The following is a 22,075-nucleotide window of genomic DNA, read 5'->3' on the forward strand; positions in this document are numbered from 1 at the left end:
CCAGTATGGGATGGGAGAGAAGAACAGAGGGAAGAAAAAAGAGGGAAAGATAGTGAAAGTAAGGTACTAAGTTAGAGAGAACTATGTGTAACTGGGTTCAAGCCAGTTTAATTTGATTAGCCTCATTTTCTTCAGTTATAAAATGGTAAATGCAATACATACCCCAGAAAGATGTGAACATAAATAATGATGATCAGTTTTAAACTAATATTTTTGAGTGTTGTCCGTGTGACAGTTACTGTGCTCAAAGCACCTTACATGTATACAATTACAATTATAAGAGTTAGCACATATTGGTAGGCATTAAACTGTCAATTTGTTTTCAAGTGATATACAACTAGGTATTACAAATAAATGCAACTATAAAGCTGAATAGACAAAGAAGCTGTCTTTAGTGAACATATATATTAATACCAGTTAATAGACAGATCTGTAAATTGATAAAGACAACACCAAGCAGTAAGTATTATTATATTGATAAACACAAAGATCAGAGGTGGTGCAGAGGAGGACATAACCACACAATGTACTTCAGGGTACCACTTTTGTCTTTCCTTCTTCTGCTTCTCTATTTACTCATCTTTTCCAGTCTCTCATCTATTATCTTAAGAAATGTTCAAAATTAAGAGTGAATGCAACTTTATTATGGAAGATGAAGGAACATTCAATTTCCATTCCTCTTCTTTCCCACATCAAGTTCCCTTTGCAAAGCTGCTATAAATTGGTATAATCAATCATCTTTTAGCTCTTTTTTAAGTTTAGCACTTATATTGCTTTGTATTATGTTGTGAGTGAAAGCTATACCGGAGATTGTGTATTTGATGTGACGTAAGTCAGTAACTGAAGTGAATTCTTGCTTTATGAGGCAGAAACTCTCTTTTAATGAATGGGATTAGTTGCTATAAAGAACAAATGAAAACAACCAAAAAACTGCAAAAAAAAACCAAAAAAAAACCAAAACAAAACAAAAAAAAACACCAGACAAACTTATGTTTGCACTAGTGATCCTTCAGCTATGACTCTAGTATTAGATGATTCATTTTAGGCACTTGATAGTTTTCCTGCTATCTACCTGTTCAGAGGAAGCCTGATGTCAAGCAGCATAACAGAGTTGCCCATCACTGAAGTACTCCTTATATTACATAAGGCATGAATCAAAATGAGAAAGAGTCTAAGATTTAACAGCTAAAATGTCCTAGATGCTCAATTAAAATGTGATCTCATACAATATTTGGTGTCACTCACTCATTTGTGTCTGACTCTTTGCAAGCCCGTCAGACTCCTCTGTCTGTGTAATTCTGCTTAAACTTAATTATTTTTAAAATTTTGGTGTGTGAGCCAATGAGTAAGACAGTTTATAATATATTCTCAGTACTCCACTTTTTTCTTTGCTTGTCATCTATCATTTTATTCTAGAGAAAAGAAAAAAATCCCAGAACGTTGCCTTAGGCAGGATTGACTTTCTTTCCCTCTGATGCTGTTTGCCTTGATAGCAGAGCAGAGTACTCATGTTTTGTTTGTTTGTTTGCTTCCTTGTCTCTCTATAGACTATACTAGTTGCCTTGCTTTCTGTTTTCATGTTCCTCATCCCTTTACCAATATCACAGCAAGCAGAGTTCTCAGTGCAACTTAGCTATCTTTCTAGAAGTGTCATTTCCAAACTTGAGCTGAAGTATCATTTTTCATATGCAAAGGTATTACCTGGGGGAGCTTGTTAAAAATTCAGGTCTCTTGAAATCAGCCCCAGAGATTCTGATTCACTTGATATGGGATAGAATGATGGAATCTAAAGCTTTTGTTAGAAAACTATGGGAGGTCCTTAGCCCTTGGAGAGATATGATTCTAGGCTGTGGATAATCCTGGCCTCAGCCTCATTATTACTTCTGGATAATGGGACATTTCTACAGCTTCTTTAACAGCTTCAGCACCAGGCTACCAACCTTCCTTTCCTCAAAATGCCCTACCATCTTTGACATCCATTTTGATGAACTTTCTAATATTCTAGTCTGAAAAATGTTCAAATCCCTCTTGATAGCAATCTTTAAAAGTTATATATCAGATTTTGGCACTATTTTGAATTGTTTCAACATTTTACATTTTTATTTTTGAAAATGCCTTCTTGATGTAAAAAACACTTTACCCTAATTTTCTCACTTCTTAACTTTGAATAAACTTGTCAAAGTTACTCCCACTTGTCAATAAGGTGTTCAGTCTTTCAAATGGCCCTTATTTATCCAATTAATAATGATAATCAATACCTCCAACTATTCAATGCATACTGTGCATTAGGCCCTGTATTCATAATTTGACATCATTTTTTAAAGTCCTGTGAGACTGTAATTACATTTTACAGTGTAAATGAGGCTCAAGGAGATAAAGCAATGTAACCAAGTATACATTGCTTGTAAATGCTGACTGAAACAGCTTTTTTACTCTACTTAGAGAAAATGGCCAAGACATAAAGTTTTCTTCTTTGTAGTAGACTTTCCATGGTACTCATCCATTCTTGCCTATATATACTTACTTAACTCTACCTTTTATCTGGAATGCTTTATAAAACCAATGAATAAATCAAGACATCAAACTTCATATTTTTTATATTTGAAAACTGTCCTGTTTTTCCTTCCACTTAGCGCTTGTCATAGACTGTCTTCTGTGAGTTATTTGTATATGTGTTTCCTCTCAACGAGATTGTGAACTCCTGGAACAAGAATCAGGATGTGGTAGGAAAAGTTCTGTCTATGCAGCTAGGTAGACCTTGCTACAAATCATAGTTCCAATGCTTGACCAAATGATCTTGACAAGATCCATCAGCTCTACTCCTTAGTTTATTATCCACCAGAATGAATATTGCCTATCACACAGTGTCATGGTGATGATTTAATAATGAATGGTTCATATTCGATGTATCTGGAATAGTACCTTGAATATAGCTGGCACAATAAATTCTGAACTATAAGTTACACTGATTCCTGTCTTTCACCTATGCCCCCTACAATACTAATCAGCAAAAAGGAGTTCACATTTATCACATATAGTAGAAATATAGGAGAAAAGTAGGCCAGAACAGGACCTGTAGAAACAGCTACTTCTTGTTGATATGGTTTGAGAGAAAAAGTACATTTCAAGCTTAATCTTTAGAAGGATATGTCTGTTTAAATTAGCCTTGACATATTTGCATAATACTTCCCAAATTAAAAAAAAAATGACAAATAAAGTTGAGGAAAATCTCCACTTTAATCACATCTTATTCAGCATATTTATCTGAGTCAATAAGAACTAGAGGACTTATGATTAAGTTCTATATTCATAGCTTTTTTCTAACAAAATTAATATGTATGCATAAATCTGTTATACCACAGTGTTAGTCACATCTAGGAATTTCAAATGTTTTCCCGTAAGACAGTATGTGATAATACTTGCAAAAGCCATCCCAGGGTATGTCATCAAAGTGTCAAAATGGAGCTAATCATTTTGGGCTAAATAACATAGAGAACTAACTATTTCCCAAACTATAAACTGAATACTTGTGAAGCCTTATTAAGCCACTGACAATTTTATATAAACTATATTATACATGGGTAGTTTTATTTGCCAGTTATGTGAGCTTTGTATGTTTACTATATCTGAAATTTTTCTTAAAAATATGTCATTTGGTCATTGCTTTATTACCTTTATTTTCCAAGTAAAATGGATAGAGTTCTTTGTTATAAAAGTATTATATGATTAACACAGCTCTAAGTGAACATGGCTAATTGGCCTTCATGGAACTCTTCCTCAGTCAGGCAGCTAACTCAAATTGACTCTCCAAAATATATTGTTTCTCAATACCATATTCAATTTCTCCAGAAGGTTGCTAGTGTGTATAAGGGCTCTGCTCCTCTTTTCTGAACATTTTGTGTCTTACAAGGTTGTGACACTATGCCAGATTATTTTTATCTTGTTATCATGGAACAAAACCCAGTGAAAGCCTGAAGCCAATATTACACATTGTTATATGATTGTTCAAGGGCAGAGCGATACTCAGTTTCATTAAGGGACAGCCTTTCAATGTCAAGGGACCAAAGGGTTTGATAAATCTGGAGTTCTCCGGTAGTCCAAAAAGAAAATGTGGCCAGTATTCCATCACCATTTGAGAAGAGAAGTCTTAGTGTTTGTCGATGGCATGGCTTATAAGAGTGACCTAATTCCAGAGATTATTCAGATCAGCAACAGTTAGTTTTCAAAGGCTAACCTTCAGGTTCCTCTCTCTTTAAACTTAAGTGATGGGAACAGGCAAGGCATATTTTAAGGAGGCAAGATATTTGTATTTTAGGGACTATATGAATGGTCAGGGACTACATGAAAGGTTAGAATATAATCTTATATTCTAAGGTTAATGTTGAAGGTTACATGAGTTGCATTTTTAAACATAGGTATAACTAAAAACTAGATCAACAATGAAGATATATACATAGAAATAATAACTCTGACAACTTTACCCAAATATATGCCTCAGTTCTGTAAGTTCTTTTTCTTTGATCTGCAGGTCATCTTCTAATCTTTCTATTACAATAACATAAGATTCACTGACTTTTTTCTTCCATTCATCTAGTAAAGAAAAACAAAAAGGGACTGATTCATAGCTGTGCTTTGCAAAATGTAGACACAGCTCATAACATACAAGTGATTAAAACCCTGTTCTTACTCTGAATTAAACAATACTTAATTTAAATTACTGATTGAGTTTAAAATGCAGATGTTTATATTTAAAAGGCAATCATATAGAATTGTAGTAGTTAAAAACCCATTTGATACTGGATAATATATTTATATAGAAGAATATATTTGACTTATTTCATTTGATTTTATTGCATTATAATTATAGCAATCTCTAGTTGCTAGACTAGAGTTTTTAGGTTTTAAGTACTAGATACTTAAGATGTAATCCTAAAATCCCTATATTCAACAGTATTCCAAATTTTTTTCTATAGCATTATACCTAGGAACTAAAACACTACAGTATTATAAAACAATTTTGTGGTTTTTTCTAAAGATTTTTCAGAGAAAAAATAATTTGAGTTCAGATAATCTTAACACTTTTGCATAAATTTTGTCTTGTCCTCTTGCAAAAATTAGTAGATATTCCAGTGAAATGTTAACTATATATAATACCTACTGAATTATATTACATTTAAAGATATAGGAATAATTACCAGTACAAGTTTGCGTTGGTCTGGATTTATAATTTCCCATTTGTTAGAAGTTTCTTCTTTTCCCCAGTGCAGTTCCCAAGGTTGCAAGATTCCAAGTTCAAGTGCAGTAACAGTCCAGTTGAAAAATACTTTGATAGTCTGGCTAAAAATAAGCTGACTGTCAAATGGAATGTCATGCAACAGTGACAAAGAACAAAATAGTTTGTGGTTTCAAGGGTGAAATCATGAAAGGAATTAATCAGTCTATTTAAAAGAGCTATAGGAAAGATAAAGAGTAAATGTTTCCATACAATTACTTGCCTCCATCCATTGATTATCTATCCATATGTACCTTGATGGACATTTCTTTTAATCTAGAAAGTCATTCTGTTACATCTGAGGTTCAGAAAGAGCTATTAAAACTGCCTAGATCGTCTTTCAGGGTCATTTTCTCCTAAGCCAAAGTAAAGGTTGTTGGAAAATGGGTGACTTGTGATAGAATTCGTCTCGATAGAATATAAATAATGGAAATCAACATCCTATGGCATGCTACTAATAGAAATGAATGTGAATTTGGCCTAGAGCAGAGCTACAAAATTATTTTTCCAGGAAGAAATTCTCAACATAGACCATGATTAATTTATACCACTTGTTGATTATATTGACCATGAGTCACAGATAAGGATCTAAGACAGTGATTTCTATAAATAGCAATTCATAAAATAACAATGACAAGAACAATAAGATTACAGATAATAAGATGGAAAGCTTAGTGTGCCAGACACTAATCTAAGTGTTTTATGTGCATTTTCTCATTTATACCTTATACAATCCTGCAAGGTGTATAGTATTCTCATCTTATAGATGAGAAAATCCAGATTTGCTAGCAATCTGAAATCAACTCTGAGTCATATGATTCTAAAGTCCAAGTTAGATATTACACTTCACAGTGGCATTACTCTTTGTACATGCATATTTCTATTGATATAAATGAACTCAGGGTATAATGGAGAATAAATGGAAAACCCAGAGATTTTCAACTATATATTTCCTTTGGATAATGTAATTATTTATACCTAGAATACACACATGTCAATCTTGAAATCCTTTAGAGGCTATACTTTCAATGTAATACACATGAATTTCCTATTTATTAAAATTGAATGTTCAAATACCTGCTTATTTTTGAAGCAACTGCTTAGACAAATTAATCATTTTCCACAACTTTTTCTCAGCAAAGGTAATCTAAGTTCCAGAGGGACAGTCTCTATACTGATCAGATATAGTTAGAGAAGTCGGTATCTAACCTTATGGACATCTCTGTCCTCCCCTGGATATAATTCTGATTTCTCCTCCCTCAGTATATGCTGCCAGGGCCATTGATATCTGCTACACTATGGTGGCCTCTGGTTACTTGATCCACGCACTCTGTATTTTCCTTGTTTGAGGACTTCAGCTATACCAGCTTTCAGCACTTGTGTGATGCCTATCCCTTTAGGTCAGAAAGTCCTTGCTTTCCCCAGACATGCTCTTCTCAGGCTCACTGGCCTAGGCACCTGACTTCCTAAATGCTTGGTTTTGGTGACCAAGGATTCAGTCCCATCCTGAAGTCCTGAAGACCAAACTAGATAGTCTTTTTAAAGAGGCTGGCAATCTCCCAGAGCTACATCGTAGAATGTAATATACACGTTCCAGTCTCTCAGATTTCCATGGTTTTCATACCTTGAATTGAGAGGGACAGGGATGGGAGCCAGGGCTTTTGACCTTCTTGAGGACATCTAAATCTGTCTGTTTTTTTCTGATCTTCTCTCTTATTTTTCTCCCCACTATTTCAAACCTTACATCTCTGTGTATAAGTGGGTGTGCATTGCCTCTACCAATGAAGGAAAAGCTAATACTTATATCATCTTACACTGTCTTTTCAAATTCCCCTTTGGTACATAAATTTAATGCATTGATCTTTAGGATTTTTCCTTTTAATTTTTGCAAATATTTTTATTATCTCAGAAAGCTTGGCTCTTACAAATGAAAGCTTTGACTTTCAAATCTACAATTTTTGCAATAGGTTTTTTTTCTTCTAGGAAAAATCCACTTTATTATAATAGAGTTCTCAACCCAAAATCATCAAAATAAACAATAATTTAAAATATACTGTAATTTCAAAATCAATGACTACTTTTACATGCATTGATTTTCTAAGTTCAATAATGAGTATCATATTATTTCTTTAAAACTCAGAAAAATTTATTCAACAATTAAATTTCCATTGAACATCTACTTGTAGAATGTGAGATAGATGAGTTTTATTTATTTATCTATTTTTTGCTGTCCAATTCTTTTTTTTTTAATTTTTATTTTTTTACTTTACAATACTGTATTGGTTTTGCCATACATTGACATGTCAATGTACATAAGTTCCCACTCCTGAACCCCCCTCCCTCTGGTTTATCCCAATGCACCAACCCCAAGCATCCTGCATCCTGCATCAAACCTAGACTGGCGATTCGTTTCTTATATGATACTATACATGTTTCAATGCCATTCTCCCAAATAATCCCACCCTCTCCCTCTCCCACGGAGTCAAAAAGACTCTCAATTGCGTCTCTTTTGCTGTCTCACATACAGGGTTATCATTACCATCTTTCTAAACTCCATATATATGCATTAGTATACTGTATTGGTGTTTTTCTTTCTGGCTTACTTCATTCTGTATAATCGGCTCCAGTTTCATCCACCTCGTTAGAACTGATTCCAATGTATTCTTTTTGATGGCTGAGTAATACTCCATTGTGTATATGTACCACAGCTTTCTTATCCATCCATCTAGGTTGCTTCCATGTCCTGGCTATTATAAACAGCGCTGCGATGAACATTGGGGTACACGTGTCTCTTTCAATTCTGGTTTCCTCAGTGTGTATGCCCAGCAGTGGGATTGCTGGGTCATAAGGCAGTTCTATTTCCAGTTTTTTAAGGAATCTCCACACTGTTCTCCATAGTGGCTCTCCTAGTTTGCATTCCCACCAACAGTGTAAGAGGGTTCCCTTTTCTCCACACCCTCTCCAGCATTTATTGCTTGTAGACTTTTGGATTACAGCCATTCTGACTGGTGTGAAATGGTACGTCATTGTGGTTTTGATTTGCATTTCTCTGATAATGAGTGATGTTGAGCATCTTTTCATGTGTTTGTTAGCCATCTGTATGTCTTCTTTGGAGAAATGTCTATTTAGTTCTTTGGCCCCTTTTTTGATTGGGTCATTTATTTTTCTGGAATTGAGCTGCAGGAGTTGCTTGTATATTTTTGAGCTTAGTTGTTCGTCAGTTGCTTCATTTGCTATTATTTTCTCCCATTCCGAAGGCTGTCTTTTCACCTTGCTTATAGTTTCCTTTGTTGTGCAGAAGCTTTTAAGTTTAATTAGGTCCTATTTGTTTATTTTTGCTTTTATTTCCAATATTCTGGGAGGTGGGTCATAGAGGATCCTGCTGTGATTTATGTCAGAGAGTGTTTTGCCTATGTTCTCCTCTAGGAGTTTTATAGTTTCTGGTCTTACGTTTAGATTTTTAATCCATTTTGAGTTTATTTTTGTGTATGGTGTTAGAAAGTGATCTAGTTTCATTCTTTTACAAGTGGTTGACCAGTTTTCCCAGCACCACTTGTTAAAGAGACTGTCTTTAATCCATTGTATATTCTTGCCTCCTTTGTCGAAGACTACAAAGCCACAGTCATCAAGACAGTATGGTACTGGCACAAAGACAGAAATATAGATCAATGGAACAAAATAGAAAGCCCAGAGATAAATCCACACACCTATGCAGTAGGTTTTAAAATCCAATCAACAACTCAGTTGAATTTCTCTACACCTTGAGGCAATAAATTTTGCTAAAAATGGTGAAAATTATAATCTCAATATCTAAAATATTAAATGTTATTGAATTTCCTGCTTCCAAAGGAACACTATCTATTAGGCCTTTTGTGACTGTGAGTCAAGGTCATGGGTTGAAGGCAATACAGACGCCTTCAGGGACAATGAATAAAAGGCTGGAATAAGCAAATGATCCAGGATAACAATCCTGTTTTTCTTTTCTAAGGAATCCTGGAGGGAATCCACACAGAAGCAGGAACTATTTCCTTCATTGCACTGTATATCTCTGTAAAAATTATTTCTTTTTACCTTGAGTTGATAACATGCTCTAAATTGAACTTTACTCTTCCCAGTTCTGAAATTTTCAGAAGTACAGAATGTCAAATATTATCAAAAATAGAACCCAATTAAAAAAATGACTTTAGTCATTTTTCTTAACTTCTCAAACTTCAGTGAGAGTGAACACTACCTGAGAAGCTTTATGAAAACATAGAAACCAGGACTCTTTACCCAGAAATCCTGATACCGTAGAATTTCTTTATCCAGAAATTCAGGAGTAGGGCTTAGAATCTAATTTTAATAGGCATCCCTAGTGATTCTAAAGTAGATGCTTACTTGAAGCTTTGAGGAGCACTATTTTAAGATGCCTTAAAGTGAGATGCATACTCACCAGGAATTTTCTGAGTCCCTGAATTCCGTGTATGGGAAAAGAGAAGAGAAAATTCAGATAAAGAGAAAAAGAAGATTGTTTCAGATTTTCAGTGAGTTGTATCCTATGGTAATCAGTTAGGCAATATGTGATTTGGCTACACATCTATAGATGCATGGGTTTCCCAGGTGGTGCTATTGGTAAAGAACCTATCTGCCAATACAAGAGAAATAAGAGAAGCAGGTTCAATCTCTGGGACAGGACAATCCCCTGGATGAGGTCATGGTAACTCACTCTAGTATTCTTGCCTGCCACAGATGGAGGAGCCTGGTGGGTTACGGTCCATAGGGTCGCAAAGAGTCGGACACAACTGAAGCAACTTAGCACGCACACATGCATATACTCCTGTACTGTAAAAGTGAATCACAAAAGTGGAAGCAACAAAGATGCCTTTTACAGGTGAATAAACAAATGTGAATGGACATTCATACAATGGAAACTTATTCAGCAATTAAAGAAAGGAGCTACCAAGCCAAGAAAAGTCATGGAATAAACTTTAAATGAGTATTGCTAATTAAAAAGCCAGTTAGATAAGGCTGTACACTATATGATTCCAACTACATTTTGGGAAAGGCAAAACTATGGCAACGGTAAAAAGCTAAGTGGTTGCCAGGGGAGCAGTGAGAAGGGGAGGGAGGAATAGGTGGAACACAGGGAAACTTGAGGGCAGTGAAATTATTCTGCATGATATTCTAATGGTAAATACATGCCATTATATATTTGGAAGAAACCACAGAACTGTAAAATAGTAATGTAAACTCTGAATTTTAGTTAATAATGTATCAATATCAGTTCATCAATGGTAACAAATGTACCAATCTCATTTAATATATTAATAATAGGGGAAAATGTTCTGGGGGAAAGGAAAGAATGAGTATATGAAAACTCTATACTTTCTGCTCAGTAATTCCTGTAAATCTACAACTGCTTTAACAAAAGGGTTTTATTAATTTTAAAAAATTTTTATGGGAGTATAGTTGATTTACCGTGTTATATTAGTTTCAGCTGTACAGTAAAGTGAATCAACTATACATAAACTTATTGTTGTTGTTCAGTCACTAAGTCGTGTGCAACTCTTTGTGATCCCATAGACTGCAGCACACCAATCTTACCTGTCCTACTCTATCTCCCAGAACTTTCTCAAACTCACGTCCACTGAGGCAGTGATGTTATCTAATCATCTACTCCTTTTCTGGGGGGTACTTCCCAGGTGGCTTAGTGGCAGAGAATCTGCCTGCCAATATAAGAGATCCAGGAGATGTGGTTTTGACTTCTGGGTTGGGAAAATACCCTGGAAGAGAAAATGGCAACCCACTCTGGTATTGTTCCCTGGAAAACCCCATGGACAGAGGAGCCTGGCAGGCTACAGCCCATGGGGTCACAAAGAGTTGGAAACAACTGAATATTCATGCATTATTTTTTAGATTCTTTTCCCATATAAGCCATTGCAGAGTATTGAGAAGAGTCTCTTGTACTATATAGTGGGTACTTATTAGTTATCCATTTTATATATAGTGGTATGCATATGTCAACCCTAATTTCCCAGTTTATCCCTTCCCGTTTACTCCCTGGTAATCATAAGTCAGCTTTCTACATATGCAACTCTACTTCTTCTGTTTTTGTCTCTTGTTTTAAAGATTTTTTTTTTTCCCCCATGTAGGCCATTACAGAATATTGAGTCAAGATCCCTGTACTATACAGGAGGTTAGTGTTAGTTATAAATTTTGAGCCTGATGGGCTGCTGTCTCTGGGGTCACACAGAGTCAGACACGACTGCAGCAACTTAGCAGCAGCAGTAGCAGCAGTGTATATATGTCAGGACCAATCTCACAATTTACCCCTAACCCCTTCCCCTAGTCCTCTGGTAACCATAAGTTTGTAGAAAAGGTCTATTATTCTTTTTTAATTCAGGAAAATATAAAACAATAAATAAACACGAACAAAAACAGTAACTCCTTAGCAAGACCACTTGAATTTTTCCAGGCGTGTCTGTTTATAACTCATTAAGAAAGACTATCTCTAAGGAATATATAACTAACAGTATTTGTTTTTCTTTTATACTTGCTTGTATGTATGTGTTTTTTCATTCAAAATGTCAGGGTAGATTTAGTAAATACCTTATTTCTTCAACTATTCCTTTTTGACTAACATTCATGTTCTACTGAATTGCCTAAGTCTAATGTTAATGACTTCATCTTTTCAACTGACTCATCAGAACACTTTAGCACATACATATATATTCTAATACGTCTGCAATAAGCCTATCTACATTCTTTTTTAAATTCCTTTATTTTTGGTTATATGATTTATTTATCCCAACCTATGTTATGCATCTGCTATTTTTATTTTATACTAGTCTCTTCATAAATATTTTAAAGGATGCTTTCAAGATGAAAAATATAAATTTGACCTTGACACTTCTTCTATCTTTATGATTCCAACAGAGAAATTGTAAAGAACATGTACCTCATGAAATCAAACCAATGCACTTAAAACAACTTTTATCATATTTAGGACTGTGAATTCACTTACACTTAAACCTAGATGACTCATCCATTGTTTATATGAGTTCTTATTAAGATATGCCCAAGTTTTAAAAGTTTAAATTTTTGATGTGTTGCATCTGGTTGACAAGCAATTTAAAGAATCATAGCTTTAAAAATAATAAGCCAGAATTACTAACTGATATATATTAGGTTTTTGCCTTCTTTTAATAAACATTATACATATTGAAACAATGTTATCTAAAATAAAAACTGAACACTAATATGTCTATACCTATTCAATTAAAAACATTATTTGATTAACTTATTTTCAAACAACATATTTTTATATTAGACAAGCATAATTTGTAAGATTACTATTTTAAAACAAATTTCCTTTCTTTTCCAATAGAATATCTAAATTTACAGTATTTTGGGTGGAACTATAAATCACCATCAGGAATCTGAACATTGTTGAGGTAATATTCAGATTAATCCTTAAAAATGAATAGGACGTGCTATATAATATTTAAAGTAACTATGTATAAAAATGAAAGCAAATGTGAAAAAAAATCAATATCACAGTAATTTTAACTGGTGCTCTCAGTATCTCTAACTGTGAGAGTATATTAAAGAGAAAAAAAAAAATCACTATTTTTGTTTCCAATATACTACAACTGAAAATGAAAAGATTTTAATTTTTCTTGTACCTTCCTTTGTTGCTGAGTGAACATGTAATAGAGTTAATTAAAGAATCTAAATTAAATAGTATATCTCTGTCAGTGTCTAAAACTTTCTTTCCCAAATTGATAGGACTTCTTTCAGTTGTCAGCTCAGCTCTTCATTGGTTGATTGATTTGTTTATTCACTCAATAAGGATGAACAGTACCTAGCACTCCAAAGAGATCACGGGGCCTGTGACAGACATGGAAATAGGAAATTGTAATATAGTATCTGTCTTATGATGGATATATATATACGACTCATAATGAGACGGCACATCTAATAAAGCCAAGCTTTCAATTGGAAAATATTTCTTTGAGGTATTAAAACCATCAGACCAATCTAAACTTCATGACTTAGACCACTTTCATTCTTTCATTATCCTATTTCCCTCCTCCTGAGAGTCAGATGGCCTGCTAAGGAAATATTATTGTTTTATAATTATAATTCAGTTAATAACTACTTATTATCTTTGGGCAAATACCATTTCCATGTCTGAGGTTCCTCATTTAAAAACAAAGGGAAAAAAGGTGGACAAAGGAAAAAAAATGGGTTTACTGAAGTTTTTCTTTATCATTTATCCACTTGTGTCTGTGTCTCAAAGTGAAAACTAATTTGATGTAGGTAAGTTAAATTACTTAAAGCTTCAAACAATGGATCTATGTAACATGTGGTTGTTAAAGAGTCTGCTGAGTGATTACATATGACCAGTTCTTTGTTTAGACCCTCCAAGCAGAAACAATCTCAGTAAGTAGTCTGTCCAAACATAGTTATCATTATCATTATTATTTACAAAAATAATGTATCTTCTATACTGTATCTTCTTGGTGGTAGACTAGTGATAATTGTTACCATGCCTTACAGTTTCATGCCATCTTCCTTTCAATTCGATATCATGTCAGTGTTAGAAACAGCAACCTTCTTTGGCATGTACACAAAGTTCCTGATCTCCCTTCTGTTTACATTTTCACCTCAGTATTCCACCAATCAGAACTGACATTGACTGAATTGCAAAATGTAATCTATCCACATTATACTATAGTAGAAGAACTAAGCTGGCTCCCTTCACAGTTGAATTTTACAACATATAATCTTGAATATAAATTAAAAGCAGTGTTATGGTTAAATTGGTGTAATATTGTTGGGGGTACAAAAAAGTCAATTTTTACCCACAGCTCCATTAACAGATCAATACTTTTGGTTGGGTGAATCAACAGAAAGTCACAGTTTATAGGTCTACACAGTATCTGATTTCTTCGTGCAGGGGCTATTGTCTCTGAAGCCAATTATTAGGGGACCTATTATTACAAGTAATGTTTTAGTATACCTTTAATACCAGGCAGACTTTTGATAATAAACCCAAGTTCAGTGCTTCCAATTTTATAGTCAATATATGTCCTAATATACTTATACCTAATTTTACTGGCATTCAAATAATATATCCTTCCCATCCAGAATTTAATAATCTAAGTATAAATTTAAAAATTATGTTTTAAATTAGACTTTGTGAACAGTTATATACATTTTCTTCATAATTTTATGTCTTTTCTTTAATGTGGATTATCCAAAATAGACTGTAATTGTGAACTGCAAGACAATTTATTTTCTATTAAATCTGGACATGTACTAATTCACAAAATCATCTTAAGATCAGGGAAGCATCCTTTAAAGTTATTAAGGGTGGTTATTGTACCTTTTCAGTGGTCAAATATATTTATATTTGACAAGTATGTACTATAACTATATATGCGTATCCATACAGATTATATATACAAACATAAGCATAAATTACATACATATATAATATATGTATATGAGAGTGAGTGCTCAGTCACTCAGTGATGACTGACTTTTTGGGGCCCCATGAATTGTAGCCTAACAGGTTCCTCTGTCCATGGGCTTGTGTGAGTCAAAGTCGCTCAGTCGTGTCCAATTATTTGCAACTCCATGGACTGTAGATTATCCTGGCAAGACTATTGGAGTGGGTTGTTGTTTTCTCCTACAGGGGATCTTCCCAACCCAGGGATCAAACCTGCTCTCCTGCATTGGCAGGCAGATTCTTTGCCACTGAGCCACCTGGAAAGCCCGAATATATGTATACGCTTTTCACAAAAATAATAATATAACAAACTGACATTGTGAAGTCCTACCCTGAGTAAAGCCTATATGAAGGCAACATTTACTTCTATTAAAGCACTTATTACAGATGATAGAACTAATGCCTTCATCTCTCCTGTTAGGCTGTGAGCAGTTTAAGAGCAGAAATTATGTCTTACTCACTTTTGCATACCCAACAGCCTAGCATAGAGCCAGACAGATATAAATATAAATTTAATTGTTTCGGTTTGAATCGAACTGAACTAAACTGAACCAACCTGTATTAGACTGAAACAATTAAATTGAGTAGACTCAACCTCTTCGGTAATGGAAATATTGCTCAGGTCTAAAACAGTGGTAAAGTGAGTAGAGATGAAACCATCGCCAATTCTGCAGACAAAATATGGCAGCATTTTGAAATTCCATGCAAAGATAAATAATTCTAATCTATTTATGCTTTCTCATCTTCTCTTTAAAATTTTACCTATTTCTTAAGAAGTTTTTGCATTACTTGGAGTTGTTAACAATAAACATTTTTATAAGATATACGATGTTCTAGCAAAAGTTTACAAATCAGACTTAATGGAGAGTTTCTAAACCCTACAATTACCAGGAACTGATCAACTAAGATTGCCGAGAGAAATATCAATCACCTCAGATATGCAGATGACACACCCTTATGGTAGAAAGTGAAGAGGAACTAAAATGCCTCTTGATGAAAGTGAAAGTGGAGAGTGAAAAAGTTGGCTTAAAGCTCAACATTCAGAAAACAAAGATCATGGCATCTGGCCCCATCACTTCATGGGAAATAGATGGGGAAACAGTGGAAACAGTGTCAGACTTTATTTTTGGGGGCTCCAAAATCACTGCAGACGGTGATAGCAGCCATGAAATGAAAAGATGCTTACTCCTTGGAAGGAAAGTTATGACCAACCTAGATAGCATATTCAAAAGCAGAGACGTTACTTTGCCAACAAAAGCCCATAGTCAAGGCTATGTTTTTTCCAGTGGTCATGTATGGATGTGAGAGTTGGACTGTGAAGAAAGCTGAGTGCCAAAGAATTGATGCTTTTGAACTGTGGTGTTGGAGAAGACTCTTGAGAGTCCCCTGGACTGCAAGGAGATCCAACAGTCCATTCTAAAGGAGATCAGCCGTGGGATTTCTTTGGAAGGAATGATGCTAAAGCTGAAACTCCAGTACTTTGGCCACCTCATGCGAAGAGTTGACTCATTGGAAAAGGCTTTGATGCTGGGAGGGATTGCGGGCAGGAGGAGAAGGGGACAGCCGAGGATGAGATGGCTGGATGGCATCACTGACTTGATGGACATGAGTTTGAGTGAACCCCGGGAGCTTGTGATGGACAGGGAGGCCTGGCGTGGTGTGGCTCATGGGGTTGCAAAGAGTTGGACACTACTGAGCGACTGAACTGAACTGATCAACTAAATCAGAATCCACTGGGATCAGGCCCTTGAATTAGGGGGAAAAAAAAACTTCCAAAGTGATTACGACACTGTTTGTCTATAAAATAAGTATACAGTAGGGTCCCTGTCTGCTGCATGTATATGTCTGAATATAACCTAATTTTATATTCAAAAGTATCACTTACCCTACAAAGTAGTTTTTGATGTACATTAATGAATGGTGCAAAACTACCTCCATGATAAATAAATTCAGAAGAGGAAAGGGTTACATCAGTCTGGTTCAGTTCAGTTCAGTTGCTCAGCTGTGTCCAACTCTTTGCAACCCCATGAACTGCAGCACTCCAGGCCTCCCTGTCCATCACCAACTGCCAGAGTCTACCCAAACCCATGTCCATTGAGTCAGTGATGCCATACAACCATCTCATCCTCTGTAGTCCCCTTCTCTTCCTGCCGTAAATCTTTCCCAGCATCAGGGTCTTTCAAATATGTCAGCTCTTCATATCAAGTGGCCAAAGTATTGGAGTTTCAGCTTCAACATCAGTCCTTCCAAAGAACACACAGGATTAATCTCCTTTAGAATGGACTGGTTGGATCTCCTTGCAGTCCAAGGGACTCTCAAGAGTCTTGTCCAACACCACAGTTCAAAAGCATCAATTCTTCTGTGCTCAGCTTTTTTTATAGTCCAACTCTCACATCCATACATGACTACTGGAAAAACCACAGTTTTGACTAGATGGACGTTACAGAAGGATTTCTGAACATAGCAAGACTTAAATAGGTCTTGCTTCTTATGGTGTTTTTAACATCTTGGAACAGAAATAACTATTTAAGCTTGAGCATATGATAAATTGAGAACTTGGACACAATTTAAATCATTATATCAAGAGACAATTCAGATAAATGTTAAGAATATATTCATTAAAACATCTACTATTGTTCTACAGAGTAAAACAAATTAAAACTGATGGGATCAAAGTGGGGCTTCCCTGGTGGCTTAGGCAGTAAAGAATCTGCCTGAAATGTTGAGGATTTGGGTTCAATTCCTGGGTGGGAAAGAGACCACCCACTCCAGTATTCTTGCCTGGAGAATTCAATGAACAGAGGAGCTTGTTTTGCTACAATTCATGTGGTTGCAAAGAGTTGGACATGACAGCGACTAAGCATGCAGGCATGCATGAAGGGATCAAAGTAATTTAAACTTAATTTTGATTTTTTTTTGAGACTAACAATGGATGAGATTAAGTTAGGAAAAGTCATGTTGCTGCTGCTGCTTAATTACCAAATAATAGAGAAAGTACATAAGGTGATAGCAATGGTGGAAAACAGGAACAGGAAAGACAATAAAAGTTTCAAAAGGAAAAAATGTCAAATCAAGAGATCTTAGAGGAGGTTCAAGAGGGAGGGGACATACATATACTGTGACTGATTCATGTTGACACATAGCAGAAACCAAGACAATCTTGTACAGCAATTATCCTCCAATTAAAAATAATTATTTTTAAGAGGGGAGAGCTTAGAAAAGCTAAGACAACTTTAATGGTCAGAGGAGAGCAGCACCTGGGCAGAAGCATAAACCAGTGTCTATCAATGAGAGGATTATGCAAACTATATTTGAATTCAGGGTACATTATGGCAAGAAATACTGAGGAAGTTGAGTGGTTTAAACATTGGCATAATTTCTTAAAGAGGATAATAACATTTTGCTTGTTTAAGTCTCGAGATTACATTTGAAATGTAGTATTCAATATCTACTCATGATCATGAAAGAAAGAACAATCAAAGAAAGAAAATTTTTCTTGGAAATGCAGAAATGGGTTATGAAATATATTACTGGCTCAAGAGAGTAACTGCACATATTCTCTAAATGGTCCTTTAATAATTCCATTAAATTTCCCTAGATATCATAATTGAATAGGATGTACATTTTTACCCATTTAGAAGGTGTTTTGTTTTAAATTTGAATTTGCAAAAGGCTTTCCAGTAAATTATATCAAACCATTTCAGACTTACACTGCCTAGCGGCCTTTGGGGTTCAGAGATCTTAACTTATGGCTTAATGCAGATCACAGGGAGTTAAGGGTAGTATTAGGAACCAATCTAAAGCACTGTCCAATTTTTATACTTTGCTCTATGCTGAGTTTTATGCTTAAATAGAAAATTACATTCTGTTTTTACTCACTAGATAACTTTGAAGATGGTTTCACTGCTTTCACTGACATCTGATTATGGACTATAAAATATGCAATTATGTAAGTATTTTGATTATTGTTGATTCTATTTTTCTACTGTGTAGCTTTCTACAATGTATATAACTACAGAAACATAATCTTTTTGCTCTTTAAGTCAAATTGATAAAATACCGTCATATGTGGTATCATTTCTATATTAATAAAAAAGCCACCTGCATACTGAATTTTTAGTTCAGCAAAAATAATGATAACATCTTATAAAGACAAAAGATAGCTATTTGTGTCTAAACAAAAATATTCTCCAGAAATATGTGTTTAAAGAGAATATACAGGATTAAGGTGAAAGAGGAGAGTGAAAAAGTTGGCTTAAAACTCAGCATTCAGAAAACGAAGATCATGGCATCTGGTCCCATCACTTCATGGGAAATAGATGGGGAAACAGTGGAAACAGTGACAGACTTTATTTTTGGGGGCTCCAAAATCACTGCAGATGGTGACTGCAGCCATGAAATTGAAATATGCTTGCTCCTTGGAAGAAAAGTTATGACAATCTAGACAGCATATTAAAAATCAGAGACATTACTTTGCCAACAAAGCTCCATCTAGTCAAAGCTATGGTTTTTCCAGTAGTCATGTACAGATGTGAGAGTTGGACTATAAAGAAAGCTGAATGTTGAAGAATTGATGCTTTTGAACTGTGGTGTTGGAGAAGACTCTTGAGAGTCCCTTGGACTGCAAAGAGATCTAACCAGCCAATCTTAAAGGAAATCAGTCCTGAATATCCATTGGAAGGACTGATGCTGAAGCTGAAACTCCAATACTTTGGTCACCTGATGTGAATAAGTGACTCATTTGCAAAGACCCTGATACTGGGAAAGATTGAAGGCGGGAGGGGAAGGGGATGACAAGAGGATGAGATGGTTGGATGGCATCACCGACTCAATGGACGTGAGTCTGGGTAGGCTCCGGGAGTTGGTGATGGACAGGGAGGCCTGGCATGCTGTAGTCCATGGGGTTGCAAAGAGTCAGACATGACTGAGTGACTGAACTGAACTGAAAATACAGGATTAAACACTAAAAATGTTGAAATTGATCAACTTTTTTTTCCCCCAAGTTCAAAGCAAACACACTTCTGTGAAATATGCTATGTTAACGTGCTTGTGAACTTTTCTTTCCCCCAGTTTCTTCTTTTCTGTGTCATTTCTACACAGTTCAACATGCAGTACTATCACATGAATCACCACTTTCCATTATCATTTCACTAGGAAGTGATATGTGGGGATACACTGGATATTTTTTAAACTTCTCCATTTTTCACTGTCCAACAGAATCTCATGTCAATTTCGTCACTTGGTAGTCAAATACTGGGATGATTACCCTCACCCATCACACACACTACTGCACGGCTAGTACTATTATTACTGCTACTTCTACCACCCCTCCTACCACTACATCACTTCCTTCCTTTTATTTTTGGTCAGCATTTTAATTTCTAAGAAGGCACCTGGATACTTTTATAAACGAGTATAAGTTAACCTAAAGAGTAGATATTTCCTCAAACCAATCTTACTCTCACACACTACACTTCAGGCTGGGCCTCTTTTAAACCCTCCTATGACCAGGCACTCCCTCCTCCAAATCTTCACAAATACTGCTCCCACTGCTAAAATACATTCATGCACTCATTCTCTCTCCTCCTACCCTCCAAAAACAATCAAAGAAATATAAATAGGCCAATCTTACTTGTCTCTCAAGGTCTCAGTATAAATGTCATATGTCCTCAGAGGCTTTTCTTAATTACACAGTCCCTTAAGCTGGATGACATCCTGTTGGTTGCTTATTGTAGCTCTAATCATAAATTTCAGACTTCCCTGGTGGCTCAGATGGTAAAACATCTGCCTACAATGCAGGAGACCTGGGTTTGATCCCTGAGTTGGGAAGATCCCCTGGAGAAGGAAATGGCAACGCACTCCAGTACTCTTGCCTGGAAAATCCTGTGGACGGAGGAGCCTGGTAGGCTACAGTCCATGGGGTCGCAAAAACTCGGACACAACAGACTGACTTCACTTTCACTTTCACTCACTAGTTACTGCAATGGATTCCTTTTTCCATCTGTCTTATCATTTGCTAAACTGGAAAATCCTGAGGGTCTAGCAAAGGTGCTGACACATAGTTAACATTCAATATATGTTTGATACTTTGAAGTCAGAGAGGGCCTAACAGTGGCCTATATTATTTATCTGTTTGAAACTATAATCTTATTTTTGAAGGAACTGTGTAGATTTATTTCCTACTTTAAAGTACATACATTGAACACATTTTTGTTTGCTTATGCATCCTCTGACTTCCTCTGTGAAGAGTTATCATCTCTAACATACCATCTCATAAGAGACACTATGCTAGGCGCTGGGCTGTTTGCCTCAATATACGGTTTCCTTAACATGGCCTAAAAAGGGATGAGATTCTAGATGTTTACCTTATCTCACTTTTTCCTTTTCATACTTTCCTAAATTTAGCATTTCAATGATCGTTATATTCCATGACCATGATATTCATTATAAAAATATCTACTGGTGCCAACCCCTCCACTTATATACTATGCACTCTACTATTAAAAACATACCATGACTAGGGAAAATGTTAAATAATAAGTCAATAAATAAAAAATGATAATGTATGCTTCATTGGATGATAAGAGATGACTGAGTTCTAAACTCTAAATAAAATATTTAAGTAATAAACACAAATATCTGAGGAAATAAAAATAATAGAAGAGTATATAAAAACCATTTTAGGGCAAAGTTTGAACCCAGAAATGTAAATGGGAAATGGAATATGTTTTTGCCCTGAGGAAATAGCCAAAACTACACATTTAGTCTCAATCAGAGGGTGGCCCAGTATTCCCACATGTTAGAAATTCTTAGATGGGATCATTGATAGATTAAGCAGGAACTCCTCCCTCACCTGCCAAATATGTCTTTCAGATTAAAAATCAACTAGAAGTAAAATCTGTCATACTATACTCCAGACCAAAATAATTGTGGAAAAGGCTGCTTTGGCATTGAGCAAAACAGGGGAAATGAAAAAGAAAGTAAAATAATATCCCTGAGAAATTCTGGCCCTAAATATGCTCAATATGGACTTCTCCTGTGGATATGCAGAGCTGCATGGGCTAGAGAACCTCAGGTAAACATAATTTAAGATTGTAATACCTCTCCAGTCTCCTGACCAAAGCAAATGCAAAGCCCTGGGGGGAGGGTCCATTCATCTTAGGCCATGGGGAACTTCCACAGATATTTTACCAAGGACAATGAGCCACAGATAATGCTAATCAGACATAAGAGAAAACATGGTGATATGAGCTGAAAAACTAGAATTAGAAGCTAGTGGAATTATCAAATACAGTCTATAAAACAAC

General features: G+C 35.4%; 1 protein-coding gene across 1 annotated transcript in view; it reads right to left on the reverse strand.

The window, feature by feature from the left end:
* The window catches only part of TNNI3K (TNNI3 interacting kinase), a 335,099-nt gene extending 329,864 nt beyond the window's left edge, over nt 1-5,235 (reverse strand). Inside the window, exons 1-2 of the mRNA XM_052637003.1 lie at nt 5,196-5,235; nt 4,482-4,590 (exon numbers count right to left, since the gene is read on the reverse strand). Coding sequence (XP_052492963.1) covers nt 4,482-4,590; nt 5,196-5,235 — 149 coding nt within the window. The remainder of the gene's footprint in view (nt 1-4,481; nt 4,591-5,195) is intronic.
* Between the last annotated feature and the right edge of the window lie 16,840 nt (nt 5,236-22,075).

Source organism: Budorcas taxicolor, chromosome 3 (assembly GCF_023091745.1).
Source record: "Budorcas taxicolor isolate Tak-1 chromosome 3, Takin1.1, whole genome shotgun sequence".
Taxonomy (NCBI): Eukaryota; Metazoa; Chordata; class Mammalia; order Artiodactyla; family Bovidae; genus Budorcas; species Budorcas taxicolor.